The sequence below is a fragment of the Cavia porcellus genome, unplaced genomic scaffold, assembly GCF_034190915.1.
Source record: "Cavia porcellus strain 051 isolate PalLab524CR breed Dunkin Hartley unplaced genomic scaffold, mCavPor4.1 scaffold_6, whole genome shotgun sequence".
Lineage (NCBI taxonomy): Eukaryota > Metazoa > Chordata > Mammalia > Rodentia > Caviidae > Cavia > Cavia porcellus.
In genome coordinates, this window is record NW_026947489.1 from 90,447,771 (window position 1) to 90,474,151 (window position 26,381).

Below are 26,381 nucleotides of genomic sequence, written 5' to 3' on the forward strand. Positions count from 1 at the left end.
TGTCTGAACAACAGCGGTGCCAACAGGCTGGGTACGCGTTATCACAGCCCCGCCAAGGGCAGGCTTCCAGTGTGGGAGCCTGAGGAAGGAGGACCCCAGCCAGCCTGAAGTGCAGAGCCAGACCGCTCAATAGTGTGGACTTCGGCCAGCAGCTATGTGTTCCAGGGCCCACTTAAAAAACGGTTCTGTCTTGTGAGGATGGGTTTCTTAACCGAACAGGTGTGAGGTGCCTTTGCCTCAGAAACAAGTATTTGGAGCAGATTTTCATTCTACCTCGTTAACTTTGTTGGGTCTTCACTCTTCAGTGTTTTTCTTGCTGAAAGATACTGCTAAGGTATTGTGTACATGTACACCCAGATGGCCAAATACTTCGAGTACTGTCCCAAGCTCAAGGCTAGCCTGGGCCTGGTCTCAAAATATTTAAAAATCCCTAATAGTCTGGGGGTCAGCTCAGCAGCGCAGTGCTTGCCTGGCAAATGCAAGGTCCTGAGTTCGATTCCCCATACCAGAAAAATTCCATTATAGTAAAAACCATATCGCTCCCCTCCCCCCACCCCGTGCCGCCCCTGCCATGGCACCATGCACGGGCGTCAGCTGACGGGAAAGTTTGTGCTGGCTGGCAGTGAGGGCTGAGGCCTCTGTCCTCCTGCATGAGACGGACGGCAGGTGGCCTGGAGCCGTCCTGGAGACGGGCAGGCTGAGGTCAGAGCTCAGAGCCCCTTCCAGCTCCGGCCAGGCTCACAGGGCAGGGCTCGGGGCCTGGTCCTGGCCCGAACATGCAGGCTGAGACCAGCTGGGATGGGGCTCTGTCTCCAGGTCCCCTGGGGCTGGCAGAGGCAAGCTTGAAAGTGGGCTTTTTCTGTCCCCCCTTTTCCCTTCTGCTGTGATTTTGTTGTGATTGTGATTTGTTTTTTGCTTTTCCCCCTTCACTGTCTGGTCGTGTTTCTTCATGAGCGTGAATTTGCGCAATTGCCTCTCTGGTTGTTTCTGCCCCGTTCGTCTCTTTCTGTTCCTTCCTTCTTTCCCTCCAGTCTTCTGCACCAGTTCCCCAAAGTTAGCGTGAGCCCCTGTGCCCCCCAACCTTACTTGTAATCGCTTCCTCTTCTTGCACTTCTCTATTTTCTACTCTACCCATTTTACATTTTAAACCCTGAGGTCAAAGTTGACACATTAAGGGTTTGTACGCGTATCATTTTCTGGTTTTAGACTTTGTTACACAATCACAGATCCAGTTCATGTGGTTAAAAGTGGCAAATTAATGGCCAGCTCAGTTTGTCATTTCCTAGGCTGTATCTACTGGGTCCCCCTTACCCCGTCCGCCCCTTGGTACTAGGGGCAAGACCTCACACTTACTAGGCCAGCGCCTGGGCGGCTGAGCTAAATCCCCGGCCTTCTCCGCTGTGTCTGATGCTCTTGGTACCACTGCAGCCAAAAGCGACACAAATATTCTAAACGGCTGTTCTTTCCCACATTCCACCACGGAGACTGCCCAAGACCACACAGAAAATACTGTGGCACAGTGCCGGAGACTGGGCCAGGCAAGCGGTAATGTCTCATTCAAACAAACTGAAGAGGTAGGGTCCTGCGATAGACTCAGAAGCCAAAAGCCAGCTGCACCCGGCAGACACCTCGGAGAAGCAGCCACTCTTTACCCCAGGGTCCTAAACGCCAGTAATAAAGCAGCCACAAATATCACCCCAGGAACCCTAACCTTAACAACAAAGCAATGCAGTGAGGCACTGGAAGACAAATCAGAAAGAATCGCTCAGGTAACTGCAGAGATGGTGTCCACAGTGAAGGCCGAGCTCTAGGGCAGATATGGACAGAAACACAGACGCGCTGCAGAGAATCACGGAAGCCCTGAATGCTCGACATGGGAAACGAACAGAATGCAGAAGGCCGAACCAAGCAGATATGCGGGAGAATAAAACCGCCATTGGAAATTTTTGTGGCAGAGTAAGCCAACCTGAGGACAGGATTTCAGATACGGAAAGATTTCTTTGCGGCGGGGCACGGTAGCAGGGATCCATCTCCCCACCCCGCAATCGCCAGGCAGGTGCTTAAAAATAGCAAAGGACCATGAGGTGCTACACAAGGCCCACAAGAATAATTTAAAATTGGCATCAGTGAAAAAGACCTGTTCACAGACACCATGGCAGAAAACTTCCCGGCAGAGAAAAAGAGCACACACAGGTGACGCACACAGAACTCCAGGTAGCCACAAACCAACCAACCAACCATCCCAGAGTCCAGACTCCAGAAATGCAGTTCGAGAACGGAATCTTAAAAGCTGTTAGGGAAAAGAAACAGACCTGCCATCAAGGGAAGCCACCCCAACTGTGGCTCACTGCTGAGCACAAGCCCTCGGGTCCACGAGCTTGGAGCGAAGTATTTCAAGTTCTGAAGGAAAAAACCTTCAACCCAGAAGGATGCACGCACAAAACTATCTCCTCAAACTGATGAAGTAATAGGATATTTCCACAACAAAGAACATCTGTGCCGACCAAACCTGCACTCCAAAGTGCTCTGAAGGACTTTCTAGAAAGAGATAACCAGGACTACAATTCCATGAACCTCAACAGAAGGAATTTTACAAGGAAAAGCAAACAAACAGAAAGGGGGGAAAATGGGGGTAGCTAACAACAGGAAAGGAACATGACGAGGGTAAATCAATTGAGACGGGGTCTCACTTCGCAGCTCGGTCTGGGCTTGGGCTCACTTTGTAGCCCAGGCTGGTCTTGAACTTGCAAGGATCCTCCTGCCTCAGCCTTCTGAGGACTGGGTACGTATCAGTTGTAACCATCAATTTAATGGTCTCAATTCACCGATCAAAAGACTACAGACTGGCAGAATGCACCAAGAAGCAAGATCCGACAACGTGCTGCACACAAGAAACACATTTAATTATAAAACGAATTGAAAGACTGGAAAACAAAGGCTGGAAAATAATACTTAATGTGAAAGGAACCCAGAACTTTCCAGGGGTAGCTTTTCTATTTTGCAAGCAATTTCAAGCCAAGACTGATTAAGAGAGATAAAGACAGTCACTACATCCTTGTATATACGTTTACATTCCCAGTACCCCTCGAAAGAACTACGTATATATGATATATATCTATCAGTGCACCCAACTATATAAAACAAACATTAATGGGCATGAAACATCAAATAAGCACTAATACAATGATTGGGGATCTCAATACCTTGCTGTCACAAAAAAGACAGATCAACTAGACAACAACAACAACAAAAAAAAAACCAATAGAACTGAACCAAACTTTCAAACAAGAGGACTTAGTAGATGTCTGCAGTGTTCCAGCCATGACATCAGATTACACAGCTTCTCAGTTGCACCCAGATGCTCCCCACACACCCACACACTGGCTCCCAGAACATGCGACTGAGGTGAACGCCAGGAACAAAAATTGGCCCAGGCAGACCATCAGACCACAGTGAAATTGGAAATCAATGGCGAAAGAAACCACGAGAACTTCATCAACACATGGAAGTTAAACAGCACCCTGCTGAACAGCCAATGGGTCACAGATGAACCTAAAGAAGAGATCACACAGCTTCTACAACCCTAGCCAGGTGTGGTGGCTCAGGCGTGTACTGTAATTCCAGCACTCGAGAGGGTGAGCAGGAAAAATGCTGTGAATTGGAGGCCAGTCTGGGCTATAAAGTGAGTTCAAGGCCACCTTGAACTGCATAGTGAAACGGTCTTAAAAAGACCGAAACAAACAAAACAAAAAACCCACACACAGTTGAGTAACAATAATGCAACCTACCAGAACTTAGGGGACACAATGAAAACAGAAAGAGGGAAATTTATAGCAGTGAACACCCCTAACAGGCAAACAGAGCAAGTGCAAATAACAACTTAATTATGAACCTCAAACTTCTAGAAAAAGAGCAGGCTAAGCCAAAAGCTCATGAAGGAGGAAATTATAAAGATCAGAGCAGAAATTAACTCACTGAGACTAAAAAAAAAGAATCAAGGAATCAAACAGTTGGTTCTTTGAAAGATTAAAAATCAACAAACCCTTATCAAATGTTAACAAAAAAAAGGAAAAGACTCAAATCCATGCAACCAGGAATAAAAAGGGTAAAATCCCCTCAGATCCTGAAACCCAGATCTACATCTACTCTGAAAATGTGTATTCTAATGACAAAACAGCCACAAGAAACGGACCGATTCCTGGCTGCATATGAATTACCAAAGCTGAATCAAGAAGATATAATAATCCCATATGAACCAATATCAATCAAAGAAATCAAAGATGTATTTTTTTTTTTTTTTTTTTTTGGTTTGGTGGTACCGGGGATCGAACTCACAACTACACTCTTGGAAGGCAGGTGCTTATGCTGCTGAGCTAAATCCCCAGCCCAAAGATGTAATAAATAAAAACCTAGCAACAAAGAAAAAAGCCCAGGCCCGGGCAGATTTGCTGCTGAATTGCTATGAGAAATTTAGAGAGGACCTGACACCACTGCCTCTCAAACTCTTTAATGAAAGGGAAGCAATACTCCCAAAATTCGTTCCTGGAAAGGGTCAAACTAAGGAAGCAGAATTACAGGCCAATCCCCTAATGAACACAGATGCAAAAATCAGTAAGATACTGGCAAACATAATGCAGCAAATCACCAAGAAGATTATACATCATGACCAAGTGGGATTCATCCCAGGAATGCAGGGATGATGGTTCAACATAGGTAAATCCATAAATGTAATGCCCCATATAACAGAGCCAGGGACAAAAATCATCATCTCAACAGATGCAGAAAATCCTTTTGTCCAGCACCCATTCATGATAAAAATCCTACAGAAAGCTGGAGTAGGTGGTCTTTATCTCAATCTGATTAAAGCCACCTGCAACAAACCAGCAGCCAACATTGCACCAATGGACAAAAACCGAAAGCTCTCGCTCTAAAATCAGGACCAAGACAAGGATGTCCACTGTCTCCACTCTCACTCAACATGGTCCTGGAAACTTTAGCCTGGGCAATTAGACCAGAGAAGGAAATAAAAGGAAATAAAAGGAATCAGATGGAAAGGAAGAAGTCAAACTAGCATTCTTTGCAGATAACACGATACTCTACATAGAAGACCCCCAAACCCCAGATGGCTCAGGAACTATCACAAAGAATCAGCAACTGAGATCTCCTCTCACTAAAGCTTTTGCACAGGAGAGACCAACAGAGTAAGAGACAGCCCACAGCGTGGGGGGAAAATTTCTGCCGGCTATTCCTCAAAGGATTACTATCAAGAGCACATAAAGAACTCAAAATAACCAGTCCTCCCAACTCAAAAATGCACGTCTAATAAATCCAGTCCTCAGATGAAGAAATACAAGCAGCAAATAAATACATGAAAAACGTTCGCCGTCACTGGTCATTCAAAAGATGCAAATTAAAACAATTCTGAGATCCCACCTCACCCCAGAAAGAATAAATATTAGCAAGAAATCAACCAGTAACAAATGCTGGAGGGGCTGTGGGGAAAAAGAAACCCTTCTCCACTGTGGGTGGGAGTATAGACTGGACAACCACTGTGGAAATCAGTGTGAAGAGTCCTCAAAAAGCTAGGATTAAAGGTACAACTTGGCCCAGCTGCCCCTCTTCTACGTACCTTTCCAGAAGAATTAATAACATCATATGTGCACCCATGTTTGTAGCAGCAGAATTTGTAATAGCTAAATCTTAGAAACAATGCAAATGCCCATCAACAGAGGAACGGATAAAAAAAGAGGTGGTATTTTAACATGATGGAGTACTACTCAGGACAGACTAGAGACTTTTAGAAGTCAAACAAATCAGGCGTGCAAGTGTAAACAGTCTCTCGTGTGTGAAGCTGAAAGAGTACACAAGATACAAAATGTGCCACAGGTATTGTAAAACAGGAAAAGGAAACTGGGATGAGGAAACGGAGAAAAGGAAGGGAAAAGAAAGGAATATATATAAAAGACAGTTTAGTTATATTACTAATTTCTCTTTGTTCACTAAAAAGAAAGGTTTGTGCTAATACTATTTGGACAATTATCAATAACTTAAAGATATTATCAATATCTTTAGATATTGATAGAAGAATTATCAATAACTTAAAGATAACCATGTTTAAAAAAAAAAAAAAAAAAACAGCCGGGCACGGTGACACATGCCTGTAATCCCAGCTCTCACCTCAGGAGGATGAGGCAGGAGGATCACTGCAAGTTCAAGGCCAGTTTCAGCTATAAAGTGCCCATAAGGCCAGTCGGAACCAAGACAAAAAGGGGGAAAACCTCACAGAACAAAAACACACTGCTGTAAATACCTTTCCCAGCTCACTTCATGTATCTGTCCCACCGATCTAGCTACTTTTTTATTTTTTTGAGACAGGGTCTCATCATGCAGTTCCTGCTGCAAGCCCAGTCTGGCATGGCACTCTCAGCGATCCTCCTGCTTCAGCCTCCCAAGGGCTGGGATTAGAGGCGAGCATCCTGACACCCAGCCTTCCTGTCACTCTCTGGAGCAGCCCTGGAAGTCCTCTTTCATGACCGTCTTCAGTGTTGTCGTGACTGCCCCGATATCCAGAACTGATTCAAAATGCCACAAAAAGGCGCTGGACATTTTGGCTGGGAAAAACCACAAGTCGCCTGCGTCAGGTTTTATAGCCTGGCTTTCCACGAGATGGCCCCCGGCAGCAGCAGGCACTGTGTTCTGTTTTTCTTATCGAATCATATAAATAAAGATGCTCATGAGAGCCAGGTGTGGAGACTTACAATCCCAGCACTCAGGAGGCTGGGACAGGAGGATCCTGCAAACTCAAGGCCAATCTGAACTGCATAAGGAGAGCTTTAAAAAAATCCCAAGAGACAAAGGACTAGACTTACAGAACTGCTTACTCCAGAAAACACAGGGAACAAGAAGGAAGTTTTTGGAGGGAATTAACAGCAATATTCAGTCACTACCCCTTGGCTCTCAGGATCTGAGTCCTTACTGCTATCTAATTGTGGGCCCAATAGCCGGGTGTGGTGGCTCATGCCTGTAATCCCAGCACTCGGGAGGCTGAAGCAGGAGGATCATTGTGAGTTCAAGACCAACCTGGGCTACAAAGTGAGCTCAAGGCCAACCTGAACTGCATAGCAAGACCCTGTCTCAAAAAGACAAAAATAAAATAAAATAAAATAAAATTAATAAATGTGGGCCCAACTAGGCAAGTCACGGTCTTGAACCCTGATCATCTCGGCACTCCAGGAGGCTGATGCAGGAGGGTCCCAAATCCAAAGGCAGGCGCTCCCTGAGCCCGGTGCACAGATACTTACGTCTTGGTGTCCTTGGCCTCCTTGTGCATGATCTCCAGGATCATCCTGCAGGCTGAGGAGCAGCCCTCGGGTGTGGAGTGCACACTGATGGCCTTCTCCGCGGCGCCTGCGTTCTCCTTCCGGTGTACGTCGATCCTGCTCGGCAGGAAGAGTCCATTAGCTCCCAGTGACCGGGCTTCCAGGGCTCCTTCCCTCTAAGGCTCGGGACCCCCGCCTCTTCCAGGAAGATGGGTCAAGGGCAAAACTGGGGGGCCAAGAGGGTCCAGGGAGGGGTGGCCAGGTGACACTAACTGTCCCCCCGGCCTACCAGGGTCTGGGGAGAGGTTGGGGGGCTGCACTAGAACCCCACTTCTCACTGGACTTGCAGCAGTAACAGGAAGTCACTGTCCCAGCACTGAGCAAAGCGCCACCTTTAATATGGAGGCTGAGGAAACAGTGTCACCGTGTGTCCCTGCCAAGCACACTGATCAGCTGTGACCACAGCAAGGGGGGGGCGCTGTGCTAGATGGCGAAAACGCCACCTGACCAGAATCTTGGGTGGTGGCCCCCACTCTGGCCAGTTCTGGGGTCTCCACTGCCCAAGCTCTGGAAGAAGATGACCCTCAGGACTTTCAGTGAAATTTAAAGGAAAACCTAGAGAGCCCTTTGATGGATGGATGAGAGAAGATTGCCCTTTGTAATTCAGACAGACCTCGGTCTCACTATGTAGCCCCAACTGGCCCCAAACTTTGGTGATCCTCCTGCTTCAGCCTCCTGAGGATTAAGATCATAGGCAGGGGACACCACACTCAACTTTTGAGAAACCTCGGTGCACCCCAGCCCCTCTCTTCCCTCCCATTTGCCCAGCCCTCGGAGGGGATGCAGGATTGGAGGCAGGGACTCCGGAAGGTCCACAGCCCAGCCTCTAAGAGGAAAGCGCTGACCTCCCCACGTCCCCTGTTGAGGGCCCCAGGCTCACTTGGACTGGGTCTGCTTGGTGATGTTTCGGATGGTGGCGCCTTCCTTGCCAATGATGGCGCCCACATACTGCGTGGGCACCAGGAGCCGGAGGGGGATGTCCACCTGCTGCTGCTTGGCTGGGGCCCCTGCGGCCACCGGCGAGCCCTGGCGGGGCTGACCCCTCGAGCCAAAGCCGCCCCGGCGTCCATTCTCGGGCCCCTGCGAGATCTGCTCGTCAGGAATATAGGAGACCTTGAGGGCGTGGTTCTCCAGCTGGTGGCCATTAAGCTTCATGATAGCTCTGGGGACAGGGAAGGGACAACAGGTCAGGTGCTCCACAGGGAAGGAGGTGCTCCCCAGCAGAGAGGCAGAAGGAAAACTGAGTCGGCGGGCATCCTGCGAGACCCAGGGCACCAGGGTCTGCCACGGGCCCACACCTGGCTCCTGCACTTCCCAGGACTTCCCAGGAGGCCTGTTACTGCTCAGTCCTCTGCCATGGACTTCTCTCTAGGCTGCCAACCCTGATCCACTGGCATTGGCTGTGACCATGTGAATAATCTTTACATTGCCGCATCTTTGAAACTGGGAGGTTAAGCAGCAGGATGGCTTGCTCACCTCATGGAGGTCCACGCTCGTGTGTGAGGGTCTAATCTGGGGCTTTGGGGCAGGCGTGGAGGGAGGCGTTATCTACCATCCACTCCCAAGGCTGGCGGGGGTCAGAAACGCTCACAAGAGCGGCTCAAGGAGGCACATGCCTGGAATCCCAGCACCCTGGAAGGCTGAGGAAGGAGGATCACAAGTTCCAGGCCAGCCTAAGTGGCTTCATGAGATCTTGTCTCGAAATTCAAGAACATTATGCAGGAGTAGGGACTGAGCTAGGGAGCGGGCCCTGGGTTCAAGCCACCACACTGAATGAAATCACTTGGCCACCACAGGCAAGCTCTATATAAAAAGAAGCCAGGACACCTGGGTGGCCACAGAGGCAGCAGAAACCTCTAGAACATCCTGACCCGAGGAGGTGCCATCTAATGGGAATTGGCAGGGCTGGGGCCGAGGCTCAGCAGCAGAGCATTTGCAATGGGCCCCTGGAAAGCGTGAGTGAGCCCAAGACTCTAAACCATCACTGCCGGAGTTACCTGGTCCAGTGGGCATCTCGCTGGAACCCCTTTTTTGGACCCTGCATTTCCCTCCGTCGCCACTAGATGGCGCTGTCAACGCAGCAAAGCCTGTCCGCCTGCCCTCCTGAGAGGTTTGTGCCCAGCTCAGGAACCTCTGAGATGTGTAGGCAGGGGACACAGATGGTACACATCGCGAAAAGTCCTCTTCAGAGTCCGGAGTCGGCCAAATCCAACTCAGAACTGAGCCAGGGACGATTCCAGCCCTTCTGGACCCCTAATGACCCCTCACCCGGCTGCTGTGGTCCTAGCCATGCAGAGGGACCCCAGCCCAGAAGGCACTCACTGCCTGGTCTGCTCCCGGTTGGAGTAGGTGACGTTCACCACTGCGGTCTCGCTCTCCGTGTTCACTGTGGAGAGAGAGCAGGTGTCAGACCTGAGCAGGCCTGAGACCAACCAAGCCCCAAGCCCAGCATTCCTCGAGCTGAGTAAAGAAGAGGTGCAGAAGGTGAGCTGGCCTCCAAAACCCTCAAGTAATGTCAGAGAAGTCACCATTGACCCATCCTGGCCACCAGGATCCCCAACAGCCTTTGGCCTTCCCTTCTCCCATTTTCATTTCCTCACCCACTGCCCCCCAAAAGGCAGGAGGAAAGGGGTGTGGCTGCCATAAACCGCTCTGCACCAGGGAACCCCCACATGCATAAAGGCCCGGCCCCAAAGACAAACTCAGCCTCGGAGAGGGAAATTAGTTAACCATCAACACACGGGCAAGGAGCAGGGTTGCAGGAGCAAACAGCCCAGAAACGGGCAGGGAAGACCTGGGCAGAGGAAGCCTGGGACTCCGAGTCCCTCCAGAACCCTTCCTGTCCCCAAGGACACCTCACCAGTGTCCAAAGTCCTGGCTGGAGGTGTGGACAGGGTGGCTGCTGGCCCCGCAGGGAAGGGTGAAAATCTGCCTGCGTCTTGCCCAGGGGAGGGTTTCCGGCTCTGAGGATCACAGGCATCCTAGCACTGAGATCCCAGCACTTGGGGGGCTGAGGCGGGAGGATCGGAGTTGGGGCAAGGCCCCGTCTGAAAAGGGGGGAACTGAGGGAGGTAGCTCTGGGCGCAGCCCCTGGCTCAGTCTAGCTCAGGGGAGAATAAGATGCTACTGCAGGGGTGGAGAGCATAAAGGTCAGCAGAAGGTATTTGGGTGCTGAGGGATTGGGGGTGCTGCGCACCACATGGCTGGGGGAAAGGGCTGCAGATGGCACACTGGTGTCAGGTGGCTTCAAGATGGGAGTTTTCCCTGAAAGACAACCAGGGTCTGCAGAGCCAGGTGACCAGGGAATGCGTGGATCAAGACACCCCAGTGCACGCCACAAAGAGGTGAATTTCTGTTTTTGTGCATTAGACCCCGCCCCCCCCACACACACAGGTTCTGCTGTCATTCAGGGTGCCCTGAAATCACTATGTAGCCCTCGAACTCCTGGAAGTCCTCCTGCCTCACCCTCCCGCTGATAGGCCTGCAGCCACAAGGCCCAGCAGGAATCTATAACCCCAGTCCTGGAGCAACCCTAAAATTCCAGCATATATTGATGATTTAGGATTCTGGATTATTCCTTCTGTGGCCCCACCGCCCATCAAACCGTATTAACTAATAAACTCTCTACTTTTTTTTTTTTTTTTTACATTGACCAAAGACACATCTTTGAGGTGTCTAAAAAAAAAGGTGACCTGTGGGTTATTCTAGCCAATATCAAGGAAAAAGATGTTTTTAAAGTGAAAGGGTTTGGGGGCCGGGAGCGGTGGTGCCTGTAACCCCATACTCAGTAGGCTGAGGCAGGAGGACGGACACTCGTTTCAGGACAGCCTGGGCTGTATCATAAGAGACCTGTGTCAAAAACCCAACGAAGGGCAGTAGACTTCTGCAGATGGAATACACAATTTGCACCCCTAAATCATCACCTTAAAAGGCTGGGTCTTTCATGCTGGGAATTTACCCAAGCTTCCCACCAGACAGAAGAGAAACCCAGTTCCACTGAGAAACAGCAGGGCCTAAAGCCCAGGCCCCCACAACCCTCCACACCCCTGATCTCACCTTGCTCGCAGTTCTCCACGGTGCCGTACTGAGCCAGCAGGCTGTCCAGCACCTGAGGTCAGAAGACGACAGGGGCAGTTACAACACAACCCGACCAGGCCCACCCCACCGCAGCCCCCACCTGCTTCCTCTGCTGGCACAGCGAAGGTCTGCGGAGAAGCTGGCAGCAACTGGGCCCCTGGGTTGCCTTCCACTACCTCCCGGCCACGCCCACCAGCTAATGCCCCGCCCAGTCACTCAGGCCACGCCCACCAGCTAATGCCCCGCCTTGCGGACGCCCGCAAAAGTTGGAGTCCTGGGATAGTTAGTGATGGCAGCCAACCAGTCCTGGAGGTGGAGAGGCCTCTGCCACCAACCCAGCCCACCTGGAGCTTGGGATCCAGGCCACCCCCACCCCACAAACCCCTACTCAGGCCCGGGGACACTCACTTCCCACCGCAGCTGGGGCGGTATGTTTCGGATCTGAATTTTCCGGCTCCTGAAATGAAAGAGGACAGCAGTGAGAGGCAGATCCAGGTGCTGAGGGCCGTGAGCTCCTGGCAGTTTCCAGTCCTGGCCCCAGGTTTCACCTCCTCGGCGTCTGCTCACAGGCGCAGGCAGGCGTCGCCGAGGGTGTTTTAGGGACTGAGGCTGAAGGTGGACTCTCTCAGTGTTGGTCTGTTTAGACCTCTTAGCGTCTTCCTGGCTCCTCCAGCCAGCCAGCATCTCCCTCCCCTCCCTGCTACTCTCAGGCACTTGAACAAGGAACACGGAAGTTATTAGACTGGAGTAGTGGTGCATGTCTGTACTCCCACCTTGAGGGAGGCTGAGGCAGGAGGACTGCAGAGTTCGAAGCCAGCCTAAACTACCTAGCGAGACTCTCAGAAACAAAAAAAGTCACCAATTCCTCTGGCAAGTGTTTCCCTGGCAGCTACCCGACACTCTGCTAGGAAGCCCAGGCCATACCTCTCGGGGCTTGGCAGAGCGCAAATTCCAGCAGGACAATAGTTTGGCTAAGCCCTTGGCACAGACCCGGACTTGAACCACTTATTAGCTCGGGTCTTTCAAAGATTATTTAACTTGCGGCCACAGTTCCTCCTAAGTAAGGCAGGGTTAATCCCTATTCACAGGCGGTGGGTGGTGGGAGATAATATTTATAAAGCCAGCCGAAGGGATTGGCCTTGGGTACTTAAAAGGAAACCTAAGCCGCACCTTGGCAAACACTAAGGTGGCCCGATTAAGGCACCTGACCTGCTCCAATCGCCTTCCCCTCCCGGCAAAGCCCTCATTTTTCTTTTTATCTTTTTGAGACAGGGTCTCACTATGCAGTTCAGGCTGGCCTTGGGCTCACTTTGTAGCCCAGCCTGGTCTGGAACTTGCGAAGATCAGTCTGCCTCAGCCTCCAGAGTGCTGGGATTACAGCAGTACACCACCACACCTGGCTAGCCACATTTTTTTTTTGCTTTTGGAACCTCTGGGTTTGTCATTCAGGCTGGTCTTGAACCCATAGCGATACTCCTGCCTCGGTCTCCCAAATGCTGGGATTATAGGCGTGTTCAACCACGTCTGTCTGCATCTCCTCTTTCAGTGCCTTCTGTCCCATTTTACTTTTTCACCACTAGTTACATACCTCCAGCCTCCCTTTTTATTTGGAAATGGGGATTCATCAACGAGCCTGGGTGCCGATCCTTCTGCCCCAGCATCCCAGAGTGTTGGGATTACAGACATGCATCACCACACCCTACAAAATGTACCTTTGACATCTAAGTTTTTTCTGGTTTCGTCTTTCATTGGTTTTGCTGGTTTTGTAGTGCTGGGGACTGGACCCAGGGCCTCACCTGTGAAGCCTGCAATCTCCCAACTCCGTGGCCCTCAAAGGCCCCCTCACTAATGTAACTACCCGGGAAGCTTCCAGGTGCTGTGGTCCTCACCACCTGGATCAGTGCCCTCCTCCCTAGGCTCAAGACCCACTGGATTCTTCAATCAACTGCCAATCTGCCCCTGTGCCGCCCTGATCACAAGCTTGCTTCAAGATAAGTCCACCAAGCCCCGGGCAGCTGAGCTAGTGAGAAATTTTACAGGCAGTCAGGCGGGGCTGGGCCCTCCAGGAAGGAAGCACAGAGGACCAGATAGATGTCTGTGACCCTGGGGGGCACACACATACCTCTTGCTGTGGGCCAGGCCTCTGACAGAAGGTAAACCAATGCACCACACCCTAGGGATACCTTGGGAGGCCAGAAATCATCACCCCAGCCTACAGGAAGTCACTGACCCTAAGCATGCTCGCCTGCTATGCGAGTGGCCTCCTCTCTTGTCCCCAATTTGGCCAGTTTTAACTTGAACTATTAAACCTTCTGGCTGACCACAACTGTGTCCCACCTCATGCCCGTCTGCTGTGCAAGTTCCCAGTTCCCCCCACCTTAGACCCTTACCTCACCCCTAGAAAACAGAGTCCCTGGAACCCGCTCCGGATCCCTCTGTCTCTCAGACAGCAGCCTTCTTTCTCTCAATCAATAGATGCTGCTCTTAACCTCTGTTGTTCCTAAAATTCATTCTAGGATTTTAGGAAACACAAACTCTGTACGGACCTACAGTAGAGGTCAGGAATTTTTTTCTCCTACATCAAGGAACTCAACTAGAAAGCCAGAAAGCCCCATCGGAGGGCATGACCCAGGCCGGCCTGAGGGTCCACCTTCCACCCCGTCCTCCAATTGGATCGGCCATGAAGTGAGGCTATGCAAGTCCTGTTTCTGCTCCACAGTGGGGAGGAAAGGACTCCAGGTGCCAGAGTCAATGCAGGGACCGTGCATGTCCGGGTGTAAGAGGGAATGCAAGGGTCTCCAGGGTCCCTCCAGCTCTGCAGAGCCTTACTGGGAGGAGTTAACAGAAAAGGAGGCTCCGTGGAGAAGTCAGTCTCTGAAGCCATGGGTGGTGGTGCATACCCACAGGCCCAGCTTTTAAGGAGGCTGAGGCAGGAGGATCCCTGTGAGTTTAAGGCCAGCCTGGGCTACATAATGAGATCCTGTCTTTAAAAAGAAAAAAATCAAGGAGAAAAGAATTTTTGAGGTGCTCTATGCTGCTGGCAGATGCAGTGAACCTTGAGTACATCTTTCCTGGGGCCTCAGGTCCCAATCCCTGGCCCAAGGGTACCCACATCTGTCCCGGGTTAGGCTCCCAAAGTAATGGCCAAATCACACCGGAGGTCCCCCAGGAGGTGGGAATTAGAGTCATGGGCTCTGCATGACTTCAGGGCTGGGCTGGGCACCAGGACCCGCCCTGGACCAGGGGGGAGGGACTGAAGTCCTTCCCAAGATGCCTCCCATCACCTAGGTCAAACCTTCATTTTCAGGGCTCTCCTTCAGGGGACAGGCAGGGTGGCAGTGGTGAAACCGAATCTGTGCAGGACACTAATCCACATCCTGGAAGCCCTGGCCAGCACATCGTCTGGAATGTGTGGAATGCGCCGGGGAGGGGAGGGAGGGAGGGAGGAGGGCAGGGCCTCTCGGCCTCCCCCAGCCCTGCAGGGCAGGCACCCCACCCTGGGAACTTGCCGGCTACACTGCAGAGCCCCCAGCTGCGACCCAAACCCAGCAGGGAGGGGCTATGGAAGCCCAGGCCACAGGAACCTTTGTCTTCTAAGCCCCCGGCCACCTAATTCCTCTTAGGCCCAAGCTCAGGGGCAGTGCTGACCACTGAAGCTTCATTCCTGCACCCGGTCTGGGGACGCTCATGGTCCATCCGTCTGAGCGTCCATTCATTCATTCTACAAGTGCATCGGAGGCCGGGGAGACCAAGCACGGCTGGCCGGGGCAGCACTTAGAGCTCCGGTCACCCACACTCATCACATTAGATCTCCCCCACTTTTGCTTAAGGTCTAAGCAGGAGCCACACAAGGCCAGCTGTGCACAGGGTCCCAGGAGTCCGCCAGGGTCCCAGGTGGTAAAGAAAGGGACAGCTGGGGCCGCACACTGAGCTCTGAGTCAGCGGAGATGAGGAAGAAAGAAGAAAACCACTGGCGGGGGCGGGGGGGTTGCACCCTGCCCTTCCACCTCCAGCTTCTGCTGGACAAGACCTAGTGCTCTGCTGCACTCCAAAATGCCGGGGTGGGAGGAGTACGGGGTGGGAGGAGTAGAGAGAACCCCAGCAGTCTCCAAACGCACTTCCCTTGCCCTGTAGCTGGAAAGGGAGAAGCAGCCAGCAAGCAGGGCCAGAGGGGGTCCCCAGGTGCAGCTGCCCGGGCTTGTGGTGCCCAGAAGGGAAAGCGGCAGAGGCCATGGCGGAGGCCCAGGGCCCAGTCTGGGCAGGAACGGGCGAAGGGCTCCTACTTCACCCTCAGGCTCACAGATGTCACTGCGCAGTCAACAGTGACAGGGTGGGGACGGGAAGGCAGCCACTGCTGCTGGGGACCCCTAGCCCTGAGGTCTTCACACCAGATCAGGCCATCCCCAGGAGCCTCAGGCGGCTTCACATCTGGCAGGAAGGAGTCAGAGTCCGGATCCAAACCCGAAAGCCTGCAGCCGTGACTGACGGGCAAGGTGCAGCTCACTCAGCGAGGCCTACAGGTGCTGCCGCCCCAAGGCCAAGACACCCCAGCTCTCCTCTAAGCGTCTCACTTCTGGCTCCTGCTGTATGTCCCCACACTGTTTTCAGGGAGTTTCTTTGGTGGGGGGAGGCTTAGTACAGAATCTCACTGGCCTCCAACTTGTGTTAGTCCTCCTGACTCAGCCTCCCAGAGTGTCATCACACTGGCACTGTTTGTCTTTTGAGACAAGGTCTATGTTTTCCAGGCTGGCCTCAAACTGGAGATTTTCCTGCATCAGCCTCCTAAAGGCTGGGATTACAGGCATGCACCACCTCAACTGACTTGTTTTAGGTAGCAATTAATAAAGTCCCAGTCTTTTGCCAAACTGGTCTGTCCTCTTCCAACACCCTTTCCCTGAGGGAGGGGGCCACCCCTCGCTGTAAATGGGCCCCCCGGGAAAGCTGCCAGGAATGGGGGTGGGGTTTGCACCAACCCAAGGTGAAGGGGCACAGCCGGTTTTGGAATCCGTCAAGGTAGGGGACCTGAGTGTAGCCTGAACTTTCACCTGCAGCCACTGGGAGACTCACCTTCACCTCGGCCCCTACCCAAGGCCAGACCACAGGCCAACTGGGTTCCTGCCACCAGGGAAAATAGGAGTAGAGGTCATGCACCTTCCAATCTACGGACAGAGACAGAGACAGACCGGCCTGCCTGAAAGGAAGCCTTCGGAATTAGAGGAATTCTCTCTGCCTCCATGGTCTAAATAACTGGGGAAAATGTGAACTGTGTGCACACGATATCAAGATTTGGGGAACTCTCAAAAACTTTGAAATCTCGTAAGTGTGCGGAAGATACAAAAGCAGGCTGGATATGGTGGACGCTCTGTGATTCCAGCCCTTTGCAAGGCCGAGGCAGGAGGATTGCAAATTCTAGCCTTGCCTTGAGCAACTTAGGGGAACCTTGTCTCAGAATAAAAAATAAAAGCAAAGGGCTGGGGATGTAGCTCAGTGGGAAGGTCCTGGGTTCAATGCCCAGTGTTGCTACAAATAATAAGTAAAAGACACACCCACCCATGGGCCCAGGGATGTAGCTCAGCGGCACAGCGCATGCCTAGCAAGTGTAAGGCCTGAGTTCAATTCCTGGTGCCAAAAGAGAAAAACCTGGACAGCAAAAGACACACCCAAAGCTGGGGGTAGTGGCCCTTGACTAAACACAGCACCGGCAGGAGGGCCCACTGGAACTTGAGGCCACCTTAATCTATATGGTGACACTCAGTCCCCAGTCTCAGAAAAACAAGAGCAAGCTGGGGATTATGCTCAGTGGCACAGTGCCTGCCTACAAGCACAAGATCCTGAGTTCAATTCCTGATACAACCCCCTCGGGAAAAAAAACAGCCAGCAAAACACCAAAAGAATGTCACAAAAGTGCAAACAACAAAATTCTTCCAAACCTGTGGACACTCAGGGAGCTTAACCCATTTCTAATCAAGTATCTGGAAGCCTGCAGCTGTGACATGTTCCCCCTCCTGGAGAAGAGTCCAGTTGCCTGAGTCTGCATGCCAGAGGTGACCATAGTGGCTGTGGCACTGGACGTGGCTGTCCCCCAGCTGCTGGGGGAGCCGCAGCCACCTGTGGCCTCTGGACACTTGTAGTGTAACTACTGCCCCAGAGGGACTGGATTTTTAGTTCTAATCCAAGGGCTGTGGAAATTTAACTTCTGCTACCGTGAATTTAACGGCGTCTGGCTCCAAGGAAAACCCAGCCTCTGAATTTGGCAATGAGCTAAGTTTAAAAACACACGCATGTGGGTTACCCAGATTTCAAGACCCCTGCAAAGGGATAAGACTGCTATTGAGGCTGGCTGCGTGTTGAGTGGACAACATTTATTTACTTTTGCTTTTAGAGACAAGGTCTTGTGGTGCATTCTGGCTGGCCACAAACTCTCTCAGGGATCCTCCTGCCTCAGCCTCTCGTTGGGATGACAGGCATGAGACACGCCTGGTCTGTTTCCCTATTTCTTCTTTAATGTGGCTACTGGGAATGGGGGTCTCCCCATGGAGCTCCCCCTAGCTGGGCCCCTCAGTGCTAGGCTGTGTGCCACCAGGCTGGCACAGGGACAGGCCGGGCTCTTGCCTTCACTGAGTTTCCAGGCCTGAGGCGTCCTGGCCAGTGATCCCGAACAGGAAGAGAACAGACGAGGTTAACAAGAGAGCCCAGGACGGCTGTCCGAGGGGCCTTGGCCTCAGAAACAGGTGGCCTTGCTGGCGCTGTGACAGGAGGAGCCAGGGTGGCTGACACAGATGGGCAGAGAGGGCAGCGCTCTGGAGCATCGGAGCCTCCCAAAGGGAAGTGCCCACGATGCCCACCTCGGTCTTCCCGGAAATCACCCGGAAGCAGCCCTTCCTCCCCAGCCCTCTGCTCGGAGGAGGAGGACAGAGGATAGAGAGAAGCATGAAGAGGAAGAAAGGGCCAGGAAGCGGCCAGGCCGAGGCTGAGGCAGAGGTGGGCGTGGCCGGGGGAGGAGGTGCTGGCCCCATGCCCAGGGCCCTGTGCCAGGCCATCCAGCGGCCGGGCAGCCAGACGGGCGGGCTGACGGGGTCAGGGCTCCGGGCTGGGAACAGGGAGCCACCGGCCGCCCCGAGTCGGACAGAACAGAGTAGACCTCGGGCGGCTGGGAGTCAGGGACGCCACGTGAACACGTGGCCCTTTGAGTGGCACGCACACTCTGGCAGGAGGCTGCGTCCCCACGTCGCCTACCCACATTTCACAGCAATCCGGGAAGACGACAGCCAAACCCAGCCCTTAACCTGTCACCAGGAGGTTCCACTCGAAGGAGATCAGATTCCTATGCTGAGACAGCAAGAAAACGAAACCCCTAATCCTGCCCCCAAACAGTCCCCCAAGGCGGCCATGGTGGCGTGCCCCTGTGATCTCAGAACTGCGGAGGCTGAGGCAGGAGGGCCATGAGTTGAGGGCAGTCCAGGCTACATAGCTGACAGTTAAGGGCAACCAGAGCTACATAGTGAGACCCTGTCTCAGAAAACAAAAGTCACCTTCGTGACATAGAAGGAGAAACTGAGGCTCAGAGGACGACAAACTTGCTAAGTCGGTAGAGGAACTGGAACTCGGGACCCCAGGGTTCACTTCCCCAGCTGCGCTGCCTTCTCACGGGAGAAGAGTCAGCTGTCAACAGAACAGAAGCTTGCAGAGCCGGCGTCGGGTGCGGGAAAAATGCCCACATTCTCTGTGGGTAAGTGTGTGCCAAGTGGCTGCTGGCTCTAATTTGGGCACAGATTTAATTTGCAGAAGAGCTAACGACCCTGTAATACGCCTGGGCGGCTGTCAGGGATCTGTGAACCAAGAGGGGGGGTCACAGCTCCAGGCCTGCACAACTACGGGACCCACAGCCTGGAACACGCGGGCCCACACGGATGCCAGTGGGTTCTCCCCCCTCGCCCATCGGGGGAGCAGGAGAGGAAGCCAAACAGAAGCCGGAACCACGGATCTTGCTTCAGACACCCCACGGCCACCTGGTCCACCCTTGTGCTTTCTGCCTGCTCTCTTCTAACCTCAGAGTGGGTCACACAGGGAGCACCTCAGAGAGGAGAAGAGTCCTGGGTGTGGGAAATGTCCGTAAGAAATCACGGGGGAAAACCCAGCAGCATGGGGACAAGAGGAGGTGGTCAGGAGGCCGAGGCAGGGAGATCACCCAGTCGGGCTACAACAGTGAGTTTAAGGCCCATCTGGAATGCATAGCAAGACTAAAGAAGTGACCGAAGCTGGGTGTGGTGGCACATGCCTGTCACCCAGCTGCTCAGGACGCTACAGCAGGAGGGGCACAGGTCTGAGGCAACCAGGGCAACTTAACCAGACTTCATTTCACAGCGGGAGAAGGAAGAGGAGGGCTGGGGTGCAGCTCAGTGTTGAGTTTCAGGCTCTAGTGCTGCAGAAATAAAACAGCATATTCGGGCATGGTGGCTCATGGCTGTAATCCCAACACTCGGAAGGCTGAGGCAGGAGGATCGCTGCGAGTTCAAGACCAGCCTGAGCTGCAAAGTGAGCTCAAGGCCAGCCTGAACTGCGGACCCTGCCTCAAAAAGACAAGGGTAGAGGGTAGGGAGGATACAACAGGAGAGAAGGAAAAGGAAGGAAGAGAAAGAGAGAGGCAGGGAGGCAGGGAAGGGCTCTGAGCACAGCTGGGCCATCAGGAGAGCAAGCTAGAGACACTGTACCCTGGGGGGCGCTGGCTGAGCTCTTAGAGGTTCTGGGGCCTCCCAGGGGCACAGCATCTCCGGCCCCCACCTCACTCCTCAGGAAGCCTCGGCGCCATGCAGACACTCGGTTGGTGCCCTGGGAACCAGAGACCCCTGAGGTGCGGAGGACTACACCCACGAGCAGCAGAGAGGGGGTACGCCTGCTACCCTCCTGCCAACAAAGACCGCCAGGGAAATTCAGGGCCTTCCTGGCCCCCTCACCCTGCCCTCTCCCAGCTCCTTCTGCCCAGCCCAGGACTTCCCAGAGGGCTGTCATCACCGGACCTTGCCTTGCCGGGGCGGGACCGGTCCTCCCTCCCCAGCAGCCAGGGGGCCCAGCAGTGGCCTCCCCAGAAGTCAGGGCCACCAGTGTCTCAGGCCCTGAAAGGCACCAGCAGCCAGGGCACAGGGGACCCCGTGGGCAGCTTGGGGCAGGGCTGAGCTGGGGCGGGGATGCTGGGCCTCCCCTTCTGGCCCTGGCCCCTGGGTGGGCAGGGACAGCAGGCACCCCAAGTCGAGGAGGGGGCCACAGGCTGCTCCCCACCCTGCCCTGCTCCAACTCAACCCCTAGGGGCTCCAAGCAGGTCCCCAGGCCCGGCCAGGGCGGGAGGGGGAGGGGACCCGCGCCGGGGCTGCAGGGTGGGGGTGGGGACCGGGACTTTGCCCTTTGTCTCTCTCCAGAGCCACTGGGAAACCCGAGCTCGGGCGCCCGGGCTCCTCCAGCGAATCCAGCCCCGAGCTCCGCGCTGGCCGTGGGGGAGGGGCGCCTGCCATGGGGTGGGGAGGGGAAGGGGGCTCCAACCAGGGGGGTGGGGCTGGGCCTCCCCTGCCTGCCTGGGACGGCCGGGTCCCTAAGCCTTCCGGGAGGCTCTGCAAAGAGCAGCCAGCCAGCCAGCCAGCAGCGAGCAGACAGGCGAGGGTGAGGATGCCCGTTGGGGTGCGGCCTCTTCATGGGCATGACTGATAACCCACTCTGCTTCGCGTTAGGGCCGAGAGTGCTGCTGCTTTGGTTTGATTTTGGCTCCTCCTTGATCTTCCTGCCTCAGCCTCCCTGTGTAACCGGCTCAGGCTGGCCTTGGACTCCTTAGCAGCCCAGGTTGGGATCTTTCTGGCTCAGCCTCCTGAGCCCAGTTTGAGAATGCCCCTTCTGGTCTACAGGTCCAGAAAGAGGCTCGGAAAGGGAGTGGACTGACTGGCCCAAAATGACACCAGCCACAGTGTTGTGTCAAAAATGTAACAACTGAAGCCAGGTGTGGTGACTCATGGGAGGCTGAGGCAGAAGGATCACTGCAAGTTGGAGACCAGCCTGGGCTACAGAGTAAGCTCAAGGCCAGCCTGAACTGCACAGTAGTGAGACCCTGCCTCAAAAAGACCAAAGAAGGGGACTGGAGGTTTAGTTCAGTGCTTAAAGTCTGTTCTTTGTCCCTCAGGAACAGAATGATCCAACCAATTAGAGCCAGCAACCACCCTCCCCTAAACTCCCACTGCCCTGGGTTGAACCCAAACCATCAGAGGGGACACAAGTTCCAGCCTGGAGCCTCCTGGTTGTCAGAGGATGCGGGAACCCTAAATTCCTCTGCAGCTGATCTCCTGAGGTTTCTTGGAAGGGGAAAGAGACAGGGAACCCAGATCCCACAAAACCCCCAGCCTGCACACCTGGAGAGGGCAGGCAGCAGTTAACGCCCCTAAGTCACCCCAAGCCACCCAGGAGAGCTCATCCGTGGAGAGACACACAGGAGCCCCACTTGTTCAAGGCCTGCCTTCAGGTGGGTTATGGGTGCCACTTGGAGCTCTGGGGTTCTTCTGGGGCTTCAAGGAAGTAAGTGTCAAAGCCAGGCAGGGCGATGTATATCTGCCCCTCCAGCACTCAAGGAGGCTGAGGCAGGAGGATTCCTATGAATCTAGAGGCCAGCCTGGGCTTCAGGGCCAAAGAGAACAAAGAGATGTGGAGTTCTGTGATGTTAATAGGGTGTCTGCATCTGGGTCCCCACCTGTAACTTCTCCCCACTAATCTAATCATCACCCCCTCAGGGAGAAAGCCCTTCCCCAGATGCAGCCACTGGCCCCCAGGGTCCCCTGCCCCGCTCCTGCCCTCTCCCTGCTTAGCTGGGAGCCTCCCTCCACTGAGGTCGTGATGAGGGTATCCTCAGGTCTAGAAAGAGATGCTGGGGACAGGGATTCATCCTGCACCCCTCCCCAGGAAGGGCCCTCCCCAAGCCCTGAGCCTAAAGAATAAAGAAAGCCCAAGATCTAAGGTGCTTTGGGCAGGGCCCGCACCCATTTTCTTCTTCTGTTTGTTTTAATTTTGAGACAGAGCCTCACTATATGGTGCAGGCTGACCTTGCATTCACTATGTAGCTCAGGCTGGCCTCAAACTCACGGGGATCCTCCTGCCTCAGCCTCCTGAGTGCTGGGACTACAGGCAAGGGCCAATAAACCTGATATTTGGGTGGGTTTTTTTGGTTTTTCTGAGACAGGATCTAACTATGCAGTTCAGCTCGGCCTGAAACTGTACAAAGAGCCCTGGCTGGGCCTGGGCTAAAAACCTCCCTTTCATCTTTGCAAGTGATGAGGTTAGAGGTGTAGGCACCACGCCCAGTCTGTAGGAAAAACCGAATAAAGGTCCCCAAATGATCATTTTTTTTTTAAATCTAGGCATGATGGTGCAAACTTTGGGAGGATGCAGCAGGAGGATTGCCCAAGTTCCAGGCCAGGTTGGGCTACATATTAAGTTCAGGACCACACTAAACTACAAAAGACTCTGCCTGAAAAAAAAAAACAAAAGCAAGAAAAATTGTCTTTTTTTGCCTGTAATCCTGGTTGCTTGGAAGGAGAGGTACTGAGCTCTAGGCCAGCCTGAACTGCACGGTGAGACCCAGAGAAAGAGAGGCGGAGAGAGAACAAGCATAAAAAGGAAACACCTTGAGTTTTCTTGAAAAATACTAATTGATAAAATATACTTCCCACTACAAGACCAAGGTCTCTCCCTTGCAGAGAGCAGCACAGGACACTAGAAAAGCAGGAAGAAAAAGATAAACGGGCAATGCAGGAAGGAGCTGGAGACCGGTGGGAAGCAGGCTCTGGCTTGGCAGCTCCCACGGCTCTCACAGCTTCCCCGAGACACCTCCCCACGTGCGCTGTGCGGGTCTGTCGTCAGCTGGGTTTGGGTTTGCACTGAGGATCGGGCCCAAGGGTCCTCCATTCCCCAGCTGCACACCCACTAAGTTACCCACCCAGCAGGCACTCAAACCTCCCACCCTCCTGCCTCAGCCTTCCCTTGGCTGGGATTAGAGCTCGGGCCACAGGGCAGGCTTGTAAACTCTTTCAATGGCCAGACTGGGTAGTGAGTCATCCCCTCCCACCCCGTGTATCCCCAGGCAAGGCTGCTGGTGGTGGGGATGGAGTCACAGATCCCCTCAGAGACTCGGGGGTCTTCCAGATCCTCCTGGGGACCCATGGCACTCATTCTGCAAAAAGTCCCTCTCCGCCTACTCTCTCTACTACTATTCCAAAGCAGATCTGGCCGCAGTAAGTAATGGGGGAACCATTTAAATAAGAATCCTCAGTCAGATTTTCCTCTCCTTCACATAAAATGAAAAGTTTCAGGAGTGGACACTATGTTTTGGTTTGGCATTTGGAGACAGGGTCCTCTCTGTAGTCCAGGCTGGCCTCAAACTCACGGCAATCCTCCTGACTCAGCCTTCCTAGTGTTGGGTGACAGCCGTGTGTCACCACGCCCAGCTGGAGGACGCACTTTGGAAGTGACCCTGGACTAAGGAGGCAGTTCAGTACCAGATGGAGGTCCTGGATCATCTCTAGCTGGAGTCACAATCCAAACAAAAAGGAGACAACATCGCCCTGCTCCCCCACCAAGCACCGCCCAGGACACCCAGTTCCAGCCCCAGCCCAGTGGCTTGGCTCCAGATCCTCTCTGCCCTCTAATTTAGGGCTCCCGATCCAAACCCACCCACAGCGCTGAACCCACCCAGAGCGGCGGTCTCTATTTCAGTGGGTCGGACTTTTCCTCCTCCCCAGCGGCTCCCAGACCTCAGAGGGGAAGTGGAATAAACACCCCTGCCTCTGAGCAGACCCTCAGCATCCCGGCTGCCTCATCCTCTCCTCCTTCAAAGAGAAGGAAGGCAATGGGAGTCCAGGCGCCTTGAGAAGCTTGAGGTCTCGTCCCTGTGAAGGCCACATGCCTGTCCAAGGGCTGCAAACCACACCCAGGCTGTGAGCCCCTGAGCTCCTGCCTTTCCCAGTCCAGGCCCAACAGAAAGATCAGCCACTCCCGGCCCACGGGCCAGTGGGAGTTCGGGTGCAGTGTGGGGACCAAGCTTGGAGCTGGGTGGGCCCAACAGAGGAAGTGCGCCCAAAAGGGTCAGTTCCGAGGGTGGCGCTGGAGGTGTCTCCTGACTGGGACTCCAGGGAAGGGCGGAGGAGGGGGAAGGCAAGCTCCCTCACCTCCCCCAGGGCCTGCACCCCCATTTTACCAGCTCAGCTAAGAGCAGCAGGCACCTCTGCACCAGGGGAGGGCAGATGCCCTTCCTTCCTCAGACCCAGAGGACAAAGACAGCTCCCTGCATCCTTAATTCTGTTTCCTTTTGCTTTGTATTGCTGAGGCAGGGTCTCACTATGTAGCTCAGGCTGGCCTTGAGCTCACAATGATCCTCCTGCCTCAGCCTCCCCCAGGGCTGGGATCACAGGCTCACGCCCCTATCCGACAGGTTAACTTGACAGTAACCCTAACATGTGAAATCTCCCCCGGAAGCCCAGCCCAGGCAGCAGCACAGTCTCTAGCAAGTGAGTAAAAGGCAGCCAGGCGTGGCAGTGACCGTCTTATCTCAGCACTCAGGAGGCTGAGGCAGGAGGATCACAGGGAGTTAAAGAGATCAGCCTGGGGGCTACAAAGTGAGCTCAAGGCCAGCCTGAGCCACATAGCAAGACCCTGTCTCAAAAAGACAAAAAAAAAAGCCCAGGGGTTTAGCTCAGTGGCGTAAGTACCTGCTGGCAAGCACAAGGCTGTGAGTTTGATTCCCAGTACCAAAGAAAAACAGAGAGAGAATAAAATGCCACTTCCCCTGGAAGACAACCTGCAGCTTCTCCAACGGGCTGCCCTTCTCGCCAGGCCTTCCACTGAGAGGGAGGTAAGGGACAGTTACTAAAACTGACGCTCAGCTGGGCCTGGTGGCAATGGCCTGTGATTCCAGCACTAGGGAGACTGAGGCAGGAGAATCGCTGAGTTCAAAGTCAGCCTTGAACCACACAGTGAGACTCAAAAAATGTAAACAAGAAACTGAGCCCCAGCTTCCCCACACTCTGTCTCCTGGGAGACCTTTCCTCTGTACCCCCGTAGAAGAAAGCCCCTGGACGACTTGGAGTGAGGTCACAGAACTCTGACCTTACCCGGCTTCCTTCCTCTTGAGCCTTAAAAAAGCTGGAGCCCACTGACAACCTTCACCGGTGGCGAGTTTATTTCCATCTCTGAATTCATTTTATGTCTTACATATCCAAACCCCATCCAACCACTAAACCAAAACACCCAACCAAAATGTGCATTTTCTGGGATCCAGCCAGGGACGACTGATTTTAACTGAAATTAACTCAAAATTAAACAAAAAAAAAAAGGAAGAACCTCTTAACCCCACTTTCCAAAGGACACTGAAAACCCAAGTGGACCGCACGGAGCAGGCAGGCTGGAGGGGAGCAGGCAGGCTGGAGGGGAGAGCCAGGAGAGGCTGCTGAGTTCTGTGCCTTCTCTCCTTCAGGGAAAATGTTTAAATTTTTTTTTTTTTTTTTTTTTTTTGCCTTTTTCCTTTTTATCGGTACCGGGGATCGAACTCATGACTGCCTGCTTGCAAGGCAGGCGCTTATGCCACTGAGCAAAATCCCCAACCCCTTAAATTCTTGTTTAAACTAAAAGCGCAGCTCCCAGCCATCCCTTCCTCAGTCCCACACACTTTCCAGCCACCAAAATGTCACTGATCTAAAATCAGATCTGTGTCAAGGTGTCTATCTGCACAGCTTGGTCAACAATTCTTTAGAATTGTCCATGTATCTGGCCCACACTTCGTTAGGACAGTTTCCTGTTGGCAGCCAGGTCCCTGGGTGCCTGAGGGTGAAAAGGCTGGGGTCTGATGTCCCACAGGGGCCACCCATGAGGGCCCGATCTCCCTGCAGGCACCCACTTCAAGGT

The 26,381-nt window shown here is 53.5% G+C and overlaps 1 protein-coding gene across 2 annotated transcripts in view; it reads right to left on the minus strand.

The window, feature by feature from the left end:
• Igf2bp1 (insulin like growth factor 2 mRNA binding protein 1) overlaps window positions 1-26,381 on the minus strand; it is a 43,799-nt gene that overhangs the window by 11,299 nt on the left and 6,119 nt on the right. For both annotated transcript variants that reach the window (XM_003467049.4, XM_063251399.1), the window contains exons 3-7: window positions 11,865-11,913; window positions 11,436-11,487; window positions 9,702-9,765; window positions 8,260-8,541; window positions 7,302-7,436 (exon numbers count right to left, since the gene is read on the minus strand). In XM_003467049.4, coding sequence (XP_003467097.3) covers window positions 7,302-7,436; window positions 8,260-8,541; window positions 9,702-9,765; window positions 11,436-11,487; window positions 11,865-11,913 — 582 coding nt within the window. The remainder of the gene's footprint in view (window positions 1-7,301; window positions 7,437-8,259; window positions 8,542-9,701; window positions 9,766-11,435; window positions 11,488-11,864; window positions 11,914-26,381) is intronic.